General features: G+C 45.6%; 1 protein-coding gene across 4 annotated transcripts in view; it reads left to right on the forward strand.

Annotated features, from left to right (window-relative positions):
- The window catches only part of RNF4 (ring finger protein 4), a 35,587-nt gene that overhangs the window by 9,776 nt on the left and 6,360 nt on the right, over positions 1-19,451 (forward strand). The window contains exons 2-6 of one of the 4 annotated variants that reach the window (XM_058546579.1): positions 3,948-4,107; positions 4,445-4,516; positions 7,129-7,243; positions 9,302-9,381; positions 11,795-16,838. In XM_058546579.1, the coding sequence (XP_058402562.1) occupies positions 7,204-7,243; positions 9,302-9,381; positions 11,795-12,802 (1,128 nt within the window). In that variant the 5' untranslated portion in view covers positions 3,948-4,107; positions 4,445-4,516; positions 7,129-7,203 and the 3' untranslated portion in view covers positions 12,803-16,838. Of the gene's footprint in view, positions 1-3,947; positions 4,108-4,444; positions 4,517-7,128; positions 7,244-9,301; positions 9,382-11,794; positions 16,839-19,451 lie in introns of those variants that run through there. The other 3 variants (XR_009220918.1, XM_058546578.1, XM_058546581.1) reach the window with 3 other exon arrangements.

The following is a 19,451-nucleotide window of genomic DNA, read 5'->3' on the forward strand; positions in this document are numbered from 1 at the left end:
GCAGTTTGGCTACCACTTGCTTGGTCACCAGTGACCAGTTCCCTGTGCCAGCTCACTGGCCTCATTCTAGCACCCCTGCCTGTTTACTGCTGCTTCCTGTTTGAAACGCCTTCTTTTGTCTGTTATCGCCAGGTTCTTGCAAGCTTTGTTTCTGACTTTTTATTCTCTTTACAGCCTCCTCTTTCTCTGACTCCCCAAATTTTCACACAGATTCTCAAATCTTTACCTCCACCCAGTTCTGAGTTTTTCAGCTGCCTTTGGACCTTTCTACCTGGATATCCCACATCCAGCATTTCTAAAACTAAAACTGTCTACCTTCAACACCTGTTTGTTTTTGCCTTCCCTACTTCAGTTTTATGACGTCACTCCTGCAGAGCAACCAGCTAGATATCTTGGCATGAGTTGTTTCTTCCTTACCCTCCTCTCAAAGCTTTAGGAATCCCTGGCCTTCCTGACCATTTTCAGTGCCATGCAGTACCCCAGGTCTTCTTTTCTTAGTGGCAGAGATACCAGTAACTACCCCACTCTCACCCCCAAGGCATTTATTTCTTCAGAAAACATGACCATCTCCTTTATGCAGGGGATTAGCAAGGCACAAAGTGGGTGGAGCCCTGCCCTTTTAACACTTACACCAAGTGAGGGGGTGCTGAAATGACTGCAGGGTTAGCCTTGGAAACTAGAGGAGAGTGGGGCCATTTACTGAGATAGCGTGCTGGTATGTTTCTTCCTGGACATACTAAATTTGAGAAACGTGGAAAACATCATCTATTATCCAAATTGTTTGTAGAATTAATACATCTGATTCTGGCATAGTATTTATTTAAGAGTGTGGGTTCTGGTGTTAGACTGCCCCGTTTAAGTCCAGGCTCTGATGTTTACGGGTTGTGGACTTTGGGCAAATTGCTTAATCCTTGATCATCCTCAGCTCCCTTGCATGTGAAATGATGACCATAATAGTACCTGCCTCCTTATTGGGTGATAGGTGGGGTTACAGGAGCTGGTGTCTGGAAAGTACAATGCCTTGTGCAGAGTGGAAGTAACCTCTAAGTTTCAGCTCTTGTTGGTGGCCTCTATCACCTGCATGATCCAGAATCCTTGGTAGTTGGTGAGGGCTACCTTTCCCATGATCCTGAGCCTCCCGTCCACACGCTGCACTTCAGCCTTCCCGCACTGGTCTGCTGGGAATTCCCTTTTCTTCCCACCTCCATTCTCTGGTGAAATCCAACCTCTTTGTAGATTTCCCTAAGGCTAGCCTTCCAACTTCCTGTGTCCTCTGACCCTTGCTATCCCCAAAAGGAAAAAACATATTTGGAACGAATTGCTGGATTGGCTTTGGGCGTGGAAGGGCATGGAGAATGAGGAAGCTCTGCGGAAGCAGCAGTGGTCTCGCTGGAGCTGCAGGGTTGCAGGAGGATGGTTTCAGAGAGCAGGGGGGTTGTGCAGGCTGAGGAACACAGGCACCTCCGGGATAGTCATAGGACACAGCTTTAACAACCATGTTTGAAAGCCTAAAAATTAACCAAGTAGGAGGCAAGAGGCTTATGGAACAACCAAGATCTGTGCGTTAGATTATTTCCCTTTGCTCAACAGACAGATCTGTCCCTCTTCTGTCTGTGACGTTTTGATCAGATTCTTCTCAATTCTGAGGCACACCATTGAGGTAGATAATTTTTCCCCCAAAAAGCTATATCATGGGTGTACACCAAATATAAGACACTTCTTGGGATCAGAAACATAAATGTACGTGTTAGAATCCAGGAAGTGTGGTAGATCTGGGCCTGTCGTGTGATCTGGTTTTGTGAGTCCTAAGGAACTGTTGGGGCACCTCCCCCTTCTGTTCAAACCAGGTGGACTGTTTTCTTCCTGGCCAGAACCTCTGCCTTGAATGCCCATCTGCGTTGAAGGCTCACTGGGTGAGATATTGCCTTAGAAAATATTTGTGCCGTTATTGAGTGATAGCACCTGTGGCCTCCTGGTATGGGCTCGCCTGAGGGCTATCAGGAGATGCCATGCCGTCTACCATAGAGTGACACATTGAAGAGGTTATCCCCCAAAACACTTAGGGTCAGAGCGGATAATGAGGTGCCAGGGGGAGCAGGCATGCACGGATGCAGACCACCAAGTGCTGGAGAAAGGCTCAGCTGGCTGAGCAGTCCCTTTAAAGGGTCTTCTCCTGAGAAGCCTTCTTTGGCCTCTCCTTGTCCTCCTGTGTTTCTTTCACTCTTTCACACCTAGCTCTTATATCTGTTACGGCACCTGAGCTGCCTGCCAGCAACCCTTTCCACCCCCTTCTCCCTCCTCTGGACTTGGAGCTGGTGGCTTTGTTTATTCATTGCTGTATTCCCAGGGCAAGCGCCATACTGATAAGTGAATGAGAGGGGAGGAGACATGCCTGTTCCTTTTAAAGCTGGATTGGGTACAGTGTTACACAGCATTTTAGAGGTGGAGCTGTGCAGTGAGCAGTGCATTTGGAGAGACTGCAAGGCTGGTATTAGAGGAACAGTCAGTGATGTCAGCCCACAGTCCTTGGGCCTTTGCAGCACTATTCCAGGTGTTCTTGGTATTAACTCCTGTAATCCTCACACACCCGTTGAGGAGATGCTGTCCTGTTTTATAGGTAAGGAAATGGGGCACAGAGAACTTCAGTGCCTCGCCGAAGGTCACAAGTGGTTGTTTGGAGGCATCTGACTCCAGTCCAAGCTGACCAGCCCTGGAGATGTGCTCTAACTGGAAGGCCACTTGGCCTCCACAGGTCATGCTTAGGAGTTAGGGCTTGATGGGGAACCAGGTAAAGGCTGCCATGGTCAGTTATGTCTTAAAAGATGGGTCGGCAGAAGGGTTGAGTGGTACCTGGAGGTGGGAGATGTGTTAGGAGAAGGTAACAGCCCTGGAGATGAAAAGAAAGATAGAATTGAGAGTGGTCCTGTCAGCTCTGCCGCCTTGATGCCTCTCAAATACATCTCCTCTTCAGCTCCAAGGCCATTGTCCTAGTCCAGTGGTTCCCATGGTATGGCCTCTGGAGCAGCACCATCAGCATTGCCTAGGAACTTGTTAGAAATGCAAAATTTTGAGCCCTGTCCCGTACCTGCTGAATCATAAACTCTGGTTTAACAAGCCCTTCAGTTGAGCCTGGTGCAGGCTCAAGTTTGAGAACCACTGTCCCTGTCGACTTTCCCTTGGTCCCTCAGCCTTGCGCTGAGCTCAGGGCTTGCCCCACTAGAAGCCCGTCTTTGCCCCTTCTACACTGATTACACACTGACTCCTGGCTCCATGTTTTTGCTCCTCATTTGCTTCCTTACCCACTGCAGCCCCGACACTGAATTTACTGTGGTTAGCCGCGACCTCCCAGTGGGCCCTGAATGAAATCCAAGGGCTTCTCCTTCTCCACCAGCCTCTGCAGCTGCTGCTTTCTCTGCCCTTCCTGGAACCTGCTGCTCAGCTTCCTGATCCACAGTTTCTTGCCTCTTCTCCACTCACCTGGTGCCACTGACAGAAATCTCAGCTGAGCACACAGGGCGAACTGAGGCTCTTGTCTCCTCAGTTCAATTATGAGCTCCTCCAGAGGGTGACAGTGAAGTCGTGGGAAGAGCCGGAGGCTCTGGGCTCTGCTCTGGCCCTGTCCATTCCTGGTTGTGAGAAGTTGGTGAGGTCATGGGTGGTAGTTCTGATTCTCTTGTCTTTTCCTAGCCGCTAGCATAGTGCTATGCCAGGGTTTCAGCAACCAGAAAGGAGGGCAGGAGGTGGCATAATGGTTCCAGTCGCAGGCTTTGGGGTCATTTAGTTCGGTATTCTACAAAAATGCTTAATGTGGGATTAAGGACATAAATTGCATAAAGTGGTCACCAAAGCATGCAGCTGACAGAAAGGACCGGTCGGCGCTTTAACTGAGCTTTGTTGTTGATGATGCAGGTGGCAGCATTTACCAACTTGATACCTTTGCTTTTCAGGGATTGGATACTGGAAATCTCTTGGACTACAAATTCCTGTGCTAGCCAGAGGATGAGTAACCAGTGGGCATGAGCAGTTGACGACGTTTGACTTCCCTGCAAACTTTGGTGTGGGTCACTTCCTTCTCTTAGGTTGGAGCCAGAAAGCACAATGAGTACGGTGAGTTTTATCAGCTCATGAATTTTATTATTTTTTTCAAGGCTAAGCAACTACCTTATTCCTTGTGGCACATTAGTGAGAGTACCATAAAGGTGCTTCTTAGTAACCCTAGTTCTTGAAGGAGTGTGTATGGGACCTTCCGGTAGTTACACCAGCTTTCTTGTCTAGAGTAAGTCCAGTGTCTTGGGTGGTGCCCTGAAGACAGAAGGCTGAAAAGTTTTGAAATTTTATACTTCCAGAGCAGCTATCAATGTCCTAGAAATATTAGGGCTCTGATTTATTTAATCATTTACAGCCCAATTTCCCATTTTCCTTTCTATTTCTTCTCCCTGTATAGCTCTTGGTCCAGTGTGAGCATAGTGGTAATAATCCTTCGTGAGAGTTTTCTTACATTCAGTGACCAAAGTTGGTAAGTCATTGTAACTGCTGTTGAGAGCTTTTATCAGACTGCAGAGGCAGCTCTGGATTGGTGTAACCCAGATGTCACCTGGAGCCCCTTGAGCTCCAGAGAAGATTGCCTGGAGGTCTCCCCCATTTTACTCCCTACTAACAACTGCTCATATGATGTAAACTCAAAACAGCTATTTTCTGAGATAGTGAATTCACATCAGGTGGACCAGATGTGAATCAGTCGCATATTCTCTTTCCAGGTTCCAAAGGTGCTGTGAATGGTGTTGGGAAGATGAGGAGGCAGGATGAGGCTAAACAAACAGCTCCCAGGGTGAACAGTTATAGAAATGCTGTAGATTCTGTTCACTGGCCCCCTCCCCCACCCTTTTCCTGACCACTCCCAGCCCCAACTGTGCTCCAGGCCCACTGTTGATAATCGTACACAAAAGGGCCTTTGTTTCCCTGGACCTGCCCTTTGAAAAGGCAGATTGCCAGTGCAGCTCACCTGTAAGGAAACAGATGTCAGATGGCCTGAGCCTGGGCACCTCACCTCTGAAGCCCATGCTCTGCCCAGGCAGGATCTGGCCAGACAGAGCAATGTAGCCTTTTATGAGAGTGTGTAAAGAAGTTGGTTAAAATTTCCTCAGGATGGTGTAAATCACTTAGGTAGTAGTGGTTGGGTGGTGAGTTTTAACTGAAAGCTGTGAACCTCTGAGGGCTCTGCTAGTAAAAAGGAGGAGAGCCATGACAAATAATACGAGGGCAGAGAGAAGAGTCTGTAGATATCCTGGGGTTTCTTGAGCCTGGCCCAGAGCTCACAGTCAGCTCCTCCCTGCCCTTAGGGAGTGCAGGTGGAGGAGGAGGTGGAGTAGCAGTACAGGAGGCCTCTTGGGAGGATGAGGGATGTCCTCATAATGGAGGTGACATTTGAGTAGGTTCCTGAAAGCTAAGAATTGGCCAAGTGAAGGAGGGATGGGGCAGGTAATCCAGGCTGGGAAGAAGGCCAGGTTAAAGGCATGGAGGGGCCGAAAGAGCAGCCAAGAAAGAAGATTGCTGTGGGGGTTGGGAGTGGTGGGCATTACGGCAGTGTCCGTGATGGGGTGTTCAGGGTCCAGCACCTGGCCTTCACCTGCTGCTTGTCTCCCTCAGCGGAGACCAGAAACCATGCAGGTAGCTGTGGTGGGGCATGAAGGGTTTTGTTAAGAAGTGTCTGCTAAGAAAGATTTGATCCTTTTCAGAGGAAGGAAGATACAATAACAAGAGAGAATGGGGTAAAAGTTAAGGAGCCCCAAGTAATGTGGTGGCTGCTAGGGAAATCCATAAACCTGGGGTGGAGGACTCAACTGAGGCTGGAGTGTCAGCTGCCTCTAGGGACAGAGCAGCTCCTCCCTGGAGAGTTTTGAACTACTGCTGTCACTTGCCATTGGGCTCTCCTGGGGATGGTTCCCTGGCTCCATAAGATCCCTGAGAAGTTACTAAATCCAGCTCCGTTTCCAAAACTCCTCGAGCTGCCATTTGATATAGAATCAGGCTCCTCTCTTGCTTAGGGAGGATTGAGCCAGGTGCTGGATGCTCTTGGGTCTTGTGCACATCTCACCGACATTGTCTAGTTCTTCCAGAGTTACCAGGGGTAGAAGGCCTAGTAAGGAGTTAGGGTAGTAACAGCATCTTGTGTCTGCGTTCAGCACTTTACATGCATTATGTCGTCTAATCCTCAGGACAGCTTTTCGAGACTAGTATGGTGAGGAGGTTTAGACTTAGGTCATCCAGTGAGAAGCAGGACAGGGCAGAGGGAAGAAGGAGCACAGACACATAGGGAGCCAGGATTAGTTGGGGCGTACAGGGTGGGAACAGCAAGGTGACAGCCTCAGTTGGGAGGTTCTGTCTCTCTTGAGGAAGGCTGCGGGGGCACGTTCTCACCTTGTCTTTCAGGGCCAACCAGGTCAGAAATGCTGGATCATATTGATAATGCAGCAGCTCAAGGATGTAGAAGGAAGAAAGGCTGGTTCAGAGAGTCTGGGCTGCAGATGGGCTGGTTGAGAGCCTGAGCCTTCCAGAAAGCATGGCTCTCAGGCAGCTACTGGGCACAGGCTGTAAAAGTTTTTGGTTCTTTGAGCTGTGGGAGGGTGATCGTTAGGGAGTAAACCACACTTGATAGTATCCTAAAAAGTTAGGCTAGATTTCCCAAAGACAGACCCGCTTTCCACGGTGGATAGAAACTGAAGGTCTTTGGTCTGAAAAACAAACAGGGCTCAAATGAGGCCAAACACAAATCCAAGGAAGATAGGTCTGTAACTTCTGGTTAAAAGAAGGGGTTTCCAGCCAAATCCTGGCCTAGATCAGACTCTTCTATAGAGTTGTGTGTCTTGTACTTTTGACAGACCCATAGTTTGGTATAATAAAGTTTTGCTTTATAAAATTTGTATTCACTGTATGTTTTGGGTGATTTCTCTCTAAACATTTAGTGTTCTAGAAACTCAGGTTTTGAAAGGACACTACCTTAGGTCTGCTCACTGGCCTCCTCTACTTAATGAGTTGAAGTATTCCCATGTCAGCTTTTTTATTTTTCTTGCTGAAATCATATCAGTCAGGAGCTCGTGTAACTTTTTCTTTTCCCCTGGATACCCTCAGAGAAAGCGTCGTGGCGGGACAGTAAATTCTAGACAAGCCCAGAAGCGAACTCGGGAAGCAGCCTCCACCCCTGAGATGGCCTTGGAAGCAGAACCCATAGAACTCGTGGAAAGCAGTAAGATCACCAGGGACACTGTGACCATGGGATGTTAGGGTGGTGCAGTGTGCATAGGTGTGGGTGAGCACACATGCTGGAGCCCGTTGATCCCCAGCACTGCCTTCGGTCAGCCAGGGGGCCTTGTGCAAGGTACGCAGCCTGTCTGAGCCTCAGTTTCCTCATCTGAAATGGGGGATAATACTAGTAACCTGCTACATAGAGTTGTCTCCCCAGCACTGCCTTCTGTCAGCCAGGGGGCCTTGTGCAAGTTACGCAACCTGTCTGAGCCTCAGTTTCCTCATCTGAAATGGGGGATAATACTAGTAACTTGCTACATAGAGTTGTCATAAGGCTGAAATAAGTCAATAGCGTAAAACACTTACAACAGTGCGTGCTTGGCGGATAACACTTACTGGTACGTTACCATTCAGCCTTCTGGGAATGCCCAGCAGGGGAGGGGAGACTGCCCTGGGCTCACCTTTTCTATTTGAAATTGTGTGTCCAATTTGCTTGGCCTTTTGAAGTACATAACTTTCCTCTTCTCTTTTTCATTAAGATAAAAAATTGCCCAAGAAGGCAAACTTGTTGACAGAGCTGCGTGTGTTGGAGGGAGTTTGGTATAGGCAGAAGCCAGACTGGATTTTTCCCCTTCTGCCTGCTCAGGGAGGTGACAAATGGCCTGAATTGAGTCCCTTTGCTCTGCATATATTGAGATTGTTCTTATTACTATGATGCCCAAAAGCTGACATTTAAAGAGAAACAGCTTGCTCTCGGCCTTAGCACCATCTTCCTAAAGAGAAGCAGCTTGTCTGAGATATATGTCATGAGCCCTTCAGAGTAGTGAAGTTCTCACTGTTGTCTCTCAGTTTCACTTCTAACCGTGAATTCCTAAAAGCCTGGAGGCTGAGACCCTGGCCTGCTCTCCTTGGTGTCCGAATTCTGCCATCCTTCAGGAGAGACTGGTGCAGGAGGCTTCTTGGTTGGGACACTGAACACACAAGCAGTCTCCTGAAGGGCTCAGGATCTCAGGCGTGGGAAAGATCCGTTTGCTTTCCGATGCAACATTTCTCATCCTACAGGCAGCCTTACCCCTGTAAGCAGGGCCTTATGCACAAGCTGCCTGCTGGAGTATTGTTCCTTATTTCTTTAAAATAATTAAGTTATATTGTATAAATTACATTGAACATCTCTGAGATATTGTGGTTTTTATTCCTGTGAAACTTTTAATACAATAAAATAAAACAAGTTTGAATATGCTAAATGTATTACATGTCACTTTCCCCAAACAAATATTAAACAAATACTGTTTCTAAAAATCCTACCCTCATAGTTATTAATAATAATAATAGAACCAAAAATGATTGTAAATCTTTTTTCAGTTTATCTAAGTAGAAATTGTACTCTGCCCTGCATTCCCACCTGCCAGACTTAAGTGCCCATAACTGTTTGGCACACATCCTTTTGTGTTCATGTAGACACTGCAATATACCCTAGAGCTCAAAGGCAAGCTACAGAGCAAGTTGGGAAGCACTTGAGACCTAAATGGAAACTAAAATGTAACTGATGAAGGTGCAGAGCTAAATGTGACTTGAGGTCTGTGGGCGAGTGGCAGCCGCCAGCTTCTCCTCCTGGTGGGGGGGCAAAGATTTCAGGTGGGTCCATCCCAAAGAGAAAGGCCTTGAGCCGAGCATGCCTCATTCCTTCCTCAGACGCCCCTGCCACCAGCCCCAGGTGAGTCGCTGCCTCTGCTCTGTGAAGGAGCAGGTGGGGGCATGGAGGCCTAGCCGTGTAGCAGTGTGAGGCCACAGGGATAGAGGTGTGCCATGTGCACAGAAGCCCCGCCTCCCCCCCACCCCCACCCCACCGTGGTCTATTTGTAAAAACCGTACACCGCCACTCACAGAAAAATTCTGAAAGGGCATTCATTGGCCGTTACCCCTGAAAAAGGGATTGGTCTTAATGCTCTTTGCGTTCTGTACTTCAGGGGTTTGAGTTTCTTTGTAATCATATTGATGAAGCTTGGAGCAGTATGCGCTTACTTTCCTCCTAATGCTGTTAAAATGCTTTGTTTTGAAGCTGGTGACGAAATAGTGGACCTCACCTGTGAATCTTTAGAGCCTGTGGTTGTCGACTTGACTCACAATGACTCTGTCGTGGTAAGTGTTGGAGCGTGAGAGTTGGCACTTCCTTGACTTTGGGTCCCTGGCCAGCACTGACGTCTGAAGGCCTTGGTCATAGGTTACGACTTGTGCCGAAGAAACTCATGCATTCGGTGACTGGAGCCCAAGATGGGAAAAGTTTCAGGAAAATCATTTGTTGTGCCTTTGTTGCCTGTGGACAGTAAATCTGTGTGACCCTGACCTTTCCACAGCTGGCACAAAAGCCATCTGAGGAGAACTCTGAGGCCATCTCTCTTTAGTCTCTGATTCTGCACTTTATATCAGCTGTGTGACCTTGGGCAAGTTACTTAGCCTCGTTCACATTGTCTGTAAACTGGGGATATGCCATCCATGTCAATAGGGTATTGTGAGGATTAAAAGAGATCCTGTATTTGAGGTCCTGGCACCTAGGGTGGTGCCCAGTAGATGTGAGTTTACACCTTCATAGCTGGTAGGAACGGAAATATTTGTTCACCACGACCAGTGGGAAATCTATTGAGTTCCAGGAGCAGCTGCCTTGGAGGTTGCAGGTACCCTGCATTGCCACCTGATGCCTTGGTTGTGCTGTGACTCTAGGGAGGATGGAGCCTGGAGCCTGGGAGGCTGCTTGTGCCCCTTTCCCATGGCCCTAATTATGCACTCTGGCAGAGAGTGCGCATGCCCAGTCTGTGGCCCTCAAGGAAGGAGACCTGGTCTGGTCAGAGGACAAGCTGAGAAATTGTTCTGGCAGACCTCCACGGTGCAGGGGGTGCACACCTGTGCGTGGGTCTGGGAGTCTGGTCAGCCCATGGACCTGCATCCTAAGGGAGCGTTTCCCTCTCTCGAGGATGCCTCTTGAGCGCATTTTGTTATAGTGTGCAGTTTGTGGAGTGGAGGTGATGACATTTGACAGTGTTGGGCAAGTGGGAGGCAGGTGCTGCTGAGGACTGTGGTACAGTGGGGCAAGTCAGAGTTGCTAGTAGCTGAGTCTTCCATTGGCCTTGGGGCCCACTGGTCTGGGGTTATCCTGACTGCTTAGAATTTCAGAATAGAGTTGCACTGAGAAGCTTCAGGACTTCTTTAAAAGAGGAAAAGGGCAAAGATGGGACTGTCTTGACAGATTTAGAGATTTAGACTCTGGTCTTGGTTTGAAAACACTGGGCTGTCCTGTTGTGTGTCTGTGTCCATCCTCTCATGCACACCCCCAGCCCCCCACCCCATCTCAAAGGAAAGGCCGAGCTATTAAACTGCCCTCAGAGATCATGGAGGAATGCTCGGGGGAACATTGACTCCCAAATAGGAACTGGTAGTTTCCCTGGAGATCAGTTGGAACTTTCTAAGTCGGAGTGGGTTTAGGCACAAGTGTTCCCTGCTAGGGTCTGATGAATGTGTTTTCTGAGGTACATATATGCAGGCAGTTTTGCTGCTGGTCCCTGTGCGAGTGTGGAAAGATAGCTTAATTTGGTACCTTGGCTACAGCCTGCATCCCAGTTGCTGATTAAAAGGAGTGTCAAGTCCTTATTTTCTCCAATCCTCAGTGTCCCCCTACAGTGTGCCAGGCCCTGGAGAGATAGCCAGGATTCTGCTCGCAAGACCTCACTTCCTACCCTCAAGGAGACTATGATTGGCTTCTGTTGGGTGACAAACTGACATCACGATGTCCCTTCCACACCTTGGTTTTGTTTTGATGACTAGGCTGCTCTTGCTACAGGGCCTTCTTCCCTAGCTTTCCTACCTTCTTCCTGTTTCCCCAGGTGTGGAACGTCATCGGGAGACACAGGGACAGGAATGTTGGAGTTGGGGGAGCTGTCATGGGAGTGGGTGGACAGCCAGAGGCAGGCAGATAGGTAAAGGGGAGACTGGCTTGGGAGGCAGGAATATCCTGGGTTCTGGTCCCAGATGTACTGGTCAATTTGGTCAGAGGACTTACCTTACCGTGGCCTCAGTGTTTCCAGCCATAAAATAGTTATATGCGCCGCATAATAACATTTTGGGCAACAGACCGCATATGTGAAGGTGATCCCGTAAGATTATAATGGAGCTGAAAAATTCCTGTTGCCTAGTGACATCATAGCCGTCGTAGCGTCGTAGCGCAGCACATTACTTGCATGTTTGTGGTGATGCTGGTGTAAACAGTCTCCTGCACTGTCAGTCATATAAAAGTGTAACATATACAATTATGTACAGTACATAATACTTGATAATAAATGACTGTTACTAGTTTATGTATTTACTGTACTATACTTTTTATCATTGTTTTAGAGTGTATTGTTTCTGTTTTAAAAAAAAAAAAAAGTTAACTATAAAACAGTATGCCATGTTACGCCAGCAGCAGCCTCATACATCTTGTGCTTACCGTGTCTCTTGTTTGCATCATTTTCTCTTGTGCTTGATTTAATCTCATGTTGTTTTGTTCATTATGGCCCCTAAGCGTCCAAAATCCACTGCTAATGTTGCCAGTAAGAGGCCACGTCGAGTGATCGACCTTGAAACGAAATTAAAAGTGATTAAGGACTACGAAAGTGGAAAATCAGTGATGGTTATTGCTCGCCAGTCAGGCATGTCCCATTCCACCGTAGCTACGATCTTGAAGAACAAGAACAAAGTGATGGAAGCTATTAAAGGATCTGCTTCACTGAAGGCAACAAGACTAACAAAAATTCGAGAAGGACCTATATCAGACATGGAGAAACTTCTGATGGCCTGGATTGAAGACCAGATACAGAAGCGTATCCCTCTAAGCACCATGATGATTACGGCCAAAGCAAAAAGTTTGTTTGCAATGTTGAAGGAAAAGGCTGGACCCAACTACGACGTTGAATTTACTGCTAGCTCTGGGTGGTTTAAACGATTCAAAAATCGTTATTCATTACATAATATGAAAATGAGTGGTGAGTCTGCGAGTGCTGATGTAAAGGCAGGTGAAGAATTTTTGGAGACTCTAGAGGTGGTCCCTAAGGAATTGACTAAAGAGGAGTTGTTGGAACTGGAACAGAAATACATAGCTGAAGAAGAGGTAAGAGAAAAAGAAACTGCAGGAGAAGAAAAAGAAGAACCCCCAAGAAAATTCACAGTGAAGGGTTTAGCAGAAGCTTTTACAGACCTCAACAAGCTCCTTAAAAAGTTTGAAGACATGGACCCCAATACTGAAAGGTTTGCAGTAATAGAGAGGAATGTTCATGGTGCATTATCTGCTTACAAGCAAATCTATGATGAAAAAAAGAAACAAACCAAGCAAACTACCATGGACATATTTCTGAAAAGAGTGACACCTCCTCAAGAAGAGCCTCAGGCAGGTCCTTCAGGAGGTATTTCAAAAGAAGGTATCATTATCGGAGGAGATGACAGCTCCATGCCTGTTGTTGCCCCTGGAGACCTTCCAGTGGGACAAGATGTCGACATGGAAGGCAGTGATATTGATGATCCTCACCCTGTATAGGCCTAGGCTAAAGTGTGTGTTTGTCTTAGTTTTTAACGAAAAAATTTAAAAGGTAAAAAAAATTTTTTTACATAGAAAAAAGCTTACAGAGAATATAAAGAAAATATTTTTGTACAGCTGTACAGTATGTGTTTTAAGAAAAGTGTTGTTATAAGAGTCAGAAAGTTAAAAAAAATTTTAAAGTTTGTAAAGTTACAATAAGCTAAGGTTAATTTATTATGGAAGAAAGAAAAATATTTTTTAATAAATCTTATGTAGCCTAAGTGTTCAGTGTTATAAAGTCTATAGTAGTGTCCACTGATGTCCTAGGCCTTCACATTCACTCACCACTCACTCACTGACTCACCCAGAGCAACTCCCAGTCCTGCAAGTTCCATTCATGCATGGTAAGTGCCCTATACAGGTGTACCGTTTTTTTCTTTTATACTGTATTTTTACTGTACTTTTTATATGTTTAGATATGTTGAGATACACAAATACTTACTATTGTGTTACAGTCGCCTATAGTATTCAGTACACTAACCTACAGGTTTGTAGCCCAGGAGCAATAGGCTATATCCTATAGCCTAGGTATGTAGTGGGCTATACCATCCAGGTTTGTGTAAGGGCACTCCGTGATGTTCGCACAACGACGAAATCACCTAATGATGCGTTTTTCAGAACATATCCCCATTGTTAAGCGACGGACGAATGACTATAATTGTTTTGGACTTAATAGTACTTCTTATTCTAATCATTCTCCACTTTTTGTTGTTGTTCATTTTAATAAATCCAAATGCCAGTTTTTAAATTTACAGTGAGAAATACACCTGAGGCTGAAAAACTCACCCCCTATGCAGATCTACTTGGAAAACCTAACAGTATTAACTGAGGACAAGGTGCATCTATTAGATGAATTACAGTTCAGGGTGACCTCAGGCCTTGCCTGCAGGAGAGTGTGAAATGAATGACTGTATCCATTCCCAAACTGAGGTGTTCTTACCAGTTCCACCAGAAACTGGGGGAACAGGCTAAGTGTACCCCGCTTGAGCCCTGCCCAGGAGTAGCTCTGTATCCTTAAGACAGGAGTTCCTGCGTACGAGGATCCAGGGACGGCTTCAGAACTTTGGTGAATCTTTTTAAGAACAGATGAGAACCTTTACACGGACTCTGTTTTTCCAGCTCATCAAGGAATCCAAAGCCCCCAGTGAATTAGGAGAAATAAAAAATGCTATAAGATGCAATGAGACTTTGTACATCTCTGCTTTGATACTTTTCCTCAAAATTAACTTTTATTTTTGGCATTGCATATCCAAAAAAGGCCATCACTGCTGAGTCTCAGAGTATGTATATCTTTGATTTTTACTAGATTAATGCCAAACTTTTCCAAAGAGGTTGTACCACCACTTGACTTTTAGCGGGTCTAATGGTTGCCTAGTGGTATCGCATTGTGGTTTTAGTGTTTTCCTGATTACTGTTGGGATTGAACACCTTTTTATCTTTATTGGTGGTTCATTTTTCTCTTTTGGAAGTGCCTGTTTGAAGCTTTTTTTGTTTTTGTTTTTTTACCCACATATTGTATATACAGCTTTTAAAATAGCTTAAGAAATGGAACTAGAACAAAGCAATCTCTGTCTTTTTTTTTTAATAGTGAATCTTTTTTCCTACTGATTTTTCCATTTGGTTTTCTGCCTTGTCCTGTTGTTTTAGGCATTCTTTATAAGTTTTAAATATGAGTCTGCCATTAGGTTTGCTTTGTATCTTCTACTCAGAGGCTTGGCTTTTCTCTTTTTGGTTTGTGTGCAGAGGTTCTTAATACAATTTAATTTATCACTTTGTTGAAGAAAATGCTATATAGTAAAAATACGTTTCTGTATTCCAAAAGTTTTACTGTTTTGGGCCGGCCCCGTGGAGTAGCAGTTAAGTGCGCGTGCTCCGCTGCTGGCAGTCTGGGTTCGGATCCTGGGCGTGCACCGATGCACCACTTGTCAGGCCATGCTGTGGCAGTGTCCCATAGGCACGGATGTTAGTCCAGGGCCACTCTTCCTCAGCAAAGAAAGAGGAGGATTGGCATGAATGTTAACTCAGGGCTGATCTTCCTCACAAAAAAGTAAATAAAAGTTTTACTGTTTGGCCTTTCACATTTAGGTCTGTAATCCACATGAATTGACTTTTGTCTGTTGTTTGAGAATGGGGGTCTTTAAGGCCTCTCATAAAATTTTATAATGTTCCCTGTAGTGGTTTTGCAAGTCTTTTGTTAGATTTGTTCCTAGGTATATAGTATTTTAAGATGCCATTAAAAATAGTATTTTAGGGGCCGGCCTGATGGCGCAAGCGGTTAAGTGCGCGCGCGCTCCGCTGTGGCAGCCGGGGGTTCGCAGGTTCGGACCCCAGGCCTGCACCGACGCGCTACTTGGCAAGCCATGCTGTGGCGGCGTCCCATATAAAGTGGAGGAAGATGGGCATGGATGTTAGCCCAGGGCCGGTCTTCCTCAGCACAAAAAAAGAGGAGGCTTGGCAGATGTTAGCAGAGGGCTGATCTTCATCACAAAAAAAAAAAAGTATTTTAAAGTTTCATTTTCTTTTTTGTTTTTATTATTTGCCAATATAAAGAAATACAATTGATTTTATCTGTTGATTTTTCTTTTTTTAATCTAGCAATTCTTAATCCGTGTATCTTTTGGATTTCTGTGTACAAGGAACAAGTTTTGGTTCTTTTCTATTTCATTTTTTTCTTGCCTTAATGCACTTGCTAAAAAATTCAGCACTAGCTGAATAAAAATGGTGACAGTCACAAATACTCTTGTCTCATTCCAGATCTGAAAGAATCCTTTCAAAGTGTCACCAATAAATAAGACCTCTGCCATAGGGGGGTTTTTTTCGTTTGTTTATACCCTTTATCAAATTGAAGAAATTCCTCTCTATCTCCTGTTTGGCTACAAGTTTCATTGTGAATCAATGCTGAATTTTAACAATTCCATCTAATGATAACTTTTCCCCTTTCATATGTTGAAGTGGAGAATTACATTGGTTTTTAGTCTTAAACCAATTAAACATTGTAGTTGTGACAGCTGTTTATGTATTGCTAGATTCAGTTTGCTAATATATATGATTTTTGCATGTATTTTTATGAGTAGGATTGGTTGATCTGTAATTTTTCTTTTGTACACGTTCCTTATAGGGTTTTGGTATCAGAGTATTGGTATCTTTGTAAATAAGTTGGGTACCCTTTTTTTCTATTCTCCAGAAGATTTTGTAAGATTGGAATTATTTCTTCCTTGAATATTTGGTAGAACTCTACAGTGAAGGTACCTAACCTAGAGTTTTAATGAGTTTTGGTAATTACAATTTTTAGGAATTTGTAGATTTCACCTAAAATTTTCACTTTTATTGGCATAGATTTGTTCGTAATGCTTTATGTTCTGTGGAATCTGTAGTGATGTTTCCTTTTTCATTTCTGACATTGGTTATTTGTGTTCTCTATCTTTTTAAATTAGTATCACCAAAGCTTTATGAGATCTTTCAAAGAACCAGCTTTTAGCTTTGTGGATCCTTTCTCTTCTCAGTTTGTTTTCATTTATTGATTATTTCTTTCTTTATTTATTTTGCTCTTTGTCTGACTTACTGATTTTTATCATTTCTAATAAATGCATTTAGGATTATATTTTCTTTAGCTATATCGTATAGGTTTGTTATTGGTATTTTACATTCAATTCAACACATTTATCAAATTTGTATTTCTTAACTTCCAAACCTATGTTGGCTTTCTAATTTTTTTTTGATACTGATTCTTTGCATTATTGCATTATTGGTCAGAAAATACGTTGTGTGTGTCAGTTCTTTGATGTTTTCTGAGACTTCCTTTAAGCCTGGCCTGCACAGGGTGGCTGGCCTTCACTGGATAACCTGCCCCACAGCTCCTGCCTGGGCTTTGATTTCTCTGTGAGGCTTTGGAAAGTAGGCTTTAATTTTTCAAGAATCTTCTGTGCTTTTTTCCTCTGGATTATTGTATTCCCTTCACTTTTGATCAGATAGGGTTTTTTGGTTTTTGGTTTTTTTTCTTTTTTCTTTTTTTTTTCCGAGGAAGATCAGCCCTAGCCAACATCCATGCCAATCCTCCTCTTTTTGCTGAGGAAGACCGGCTCTGAGCTAACATCCATTGCCAATCCTCCTCCTTTTTTTCCCCAAAGCCCGAGTAGATAGTTGTATGTCACAGTTGCACATCCTTCTAGTTGCTGTATGTGGGACGCCGCCTCAGCATGGCCGGACAGGAGGTGTGTCGGTGCGCGCCCGGGATCCAAACCCAGGCTGCCAGCAGCAGAGCGTGCGCACTTAACCGCTAAGCTGTGGGGCCAATCCCTGGATAAGGGTTTTTTTGATACCTCTTAAAGTACGTATGTTTTATCTTGTTTTTGGTTGTTTCCAGTGGGAAAATTGATGGAAATACCAGCCTGCCATTTATTGGAAATCTCTGTGTTTTCCATCCTTCTGCTTCTGACCTGGTTTAATAGGTGCGTTAAAAATTTCAGGCTCGGGCCGCCCCGTGGCTTAGGAGTTAAGTGTGCACGCTCTGCTACTGGCGGCCTGGGTTCGGATCCTGGGCGGATCCCAGGCACGCACCGACGCACCTCTTGTCCGGCCATGCTGAGGTGGCGTCCCACATACAGCAACTAGAAGGGTGTGCAACTATGACGTACAACTATCTACTGGAGCTTTGGGGACAAAAAAAGGAGGAGAATTGGCAATAGATGTTAGCTCAGAGCCGGTCTTCCTCAGCAAAAAGGAGGATTAGCATGGATGTTAGCTCAGGCCTGATCTTCCTCACCAAAAAAAAAAAAAACTTCAGGCCGCTTTTCATGAGCATTTGCAGTATACTAGTCTCTGCTCTGGCTAGAAATGATGCACTGATAGAAAAGGGACTCGTTCCTATCTTTAAGAAACTGAGTCTTTAAGGGGGAGGTTATTGAAAATGTATTTGCTTGGACTATTTTCCCTCATTGAATTTCGGAAGATTGTTTCTTTTAAAGTCAGCCTGGTTTTCCTGGAATCTTTGTTTTGGTCTGTTTTCATAGTGTTCTAATGAATCATGCTATTTGTGTTATACTCTATACTATGCCTGGCTTTTCATTTGTGAGACTATTGAAAGGGTCTGCTTGGTCGCAGCTCCCTGGCAGACGGGGACAGAGCCCTGTCCGTCTCTGGGAGTAGTAAAGGGCACGAGGGGCACACAGTGACTGTTAGATTGAGTGAACCAACGTAGTTATATATGAAGAAGGAAGAGCTCAGACATCATGTCCAAGACTTGGGGAAGCAGCTGTGCATGGAATCTGACATGGATTTGAGGAGAACATTAATGACAGCACCAGTCTTCCTGGTACTCCTGCCAACGCTACAGTAATAGTATTATGTGTGCAAGTGCTGGATCTAAAGAATAGCCTGTTGTGGGCACCGTGGTTGGAGATGGCTCTTTTTTCCAGTGGAACAATGTGGAGCGGCTCTCTGAGCTCTCGGCGGGGTGAGCATTCTTAGAAATGCCAGGGGTCAGCTTATGTGCAGAGGACTCCAGTGATTCCTCCCACTAGCTTCTGTCCCGTTCTTTCACCCCAGCGTATTGCTGCAGTCCTGGGAGCTACCTAGAATGCCAGGCATTTTGTCCATTAGTAGAGGAAGAGCTTGCCCTCCTCCCCTGACCAGGAGCCTCTGACGTGGCTGTCTGCACTTGCACATGTTCTGCGGCTCACCTGTGCTTCAGAAACTCAAAGGGGGCTTTGGGTGACCAACCTGGAGTCAATGTACGCAGGTGTGAGAGCAAGCAGCGCCAGGTGTGCCTGCTGTGGGCAGGCACATTCCCCAGATGTCTCCACTTTTTTCTAAATGCTCTGATCTGTGGCTTGTTCCGTAGTCAAAAAATAGAAGCCAGACTAAAGGTGAAGCGGATCGTGTGGGTCTGATCTGGGGCCAGTGTGCCATAGTACTAACTCAGCTGTTCAGACCAGGGGCCTGGTGAATTGTTGTTTTGATTTGGGGTGTGGTTTTTTTTTTTTTTGTTTGGTGAGGAAAATCAGCTCTGTGCTAACATCTGCCATTCTTCCTCATTTTTTGCTGAGGAAGACTGGCCCTGGCCTAACATCCATGCCCATCTTTCTCTACTTTATATGGGACGCTGCTACAGCACGGCTTGACAAACCATGCGTCGGTGCACGCCCGGGATCCGAACCAGCAAACCCCGGGCCGCCAGAGCAGAGCACGAGCACTTAACCACTTGCGCCACTGGGCCGGCCCGGTATTTTATTTCTTTTAAAGGCCTCTCAGCCACGTGAGAGGCTCCAGAGCTTGTGTTGTTCCTACTTCCACCTGTGTCCTCCTGCAGTTGACATTTCTGAAGCCCTGATGCTCTTGCCTCTGCTGCTGTCTCTGTGCCCAGCAAGCACTGTGCTATCTGCAGGGTTACAGCCACGAGAAGGGACATTCCAGAGCACTTGCAGACAGCTGTGGGGATTCCAGAATTTGACGTAGCTCAGTTGCTGGTGGAGGGAACGCCAGTGATAATGTCTCATGTCTATCAGCAGGGGGTGGCGTGGAGGCGTGGGAATGGCATGGAGCTGGGAGGCCAGGCTGTGACGCCCTTCTTCTCTGCCCTTTGGGCAAGAAGCCTCATCTCTGAGCTGTT

This window comes from Diceros bicornis, chromosome 8 (assembly GCF_020826845.1).
Source record: "Diceros bicornis minor isolate mBicDic1 chromosome 8, mDicBic1.mat.cur, whole genome shotgun sequence".
NCBI classification, from domain to species: domain Eukaryota; kingdom Metazoa; phylum Chordata; class Mammalia; order Perissodactyla; family Rhinocerotidae; genus Diceros; species Diceros bicornis.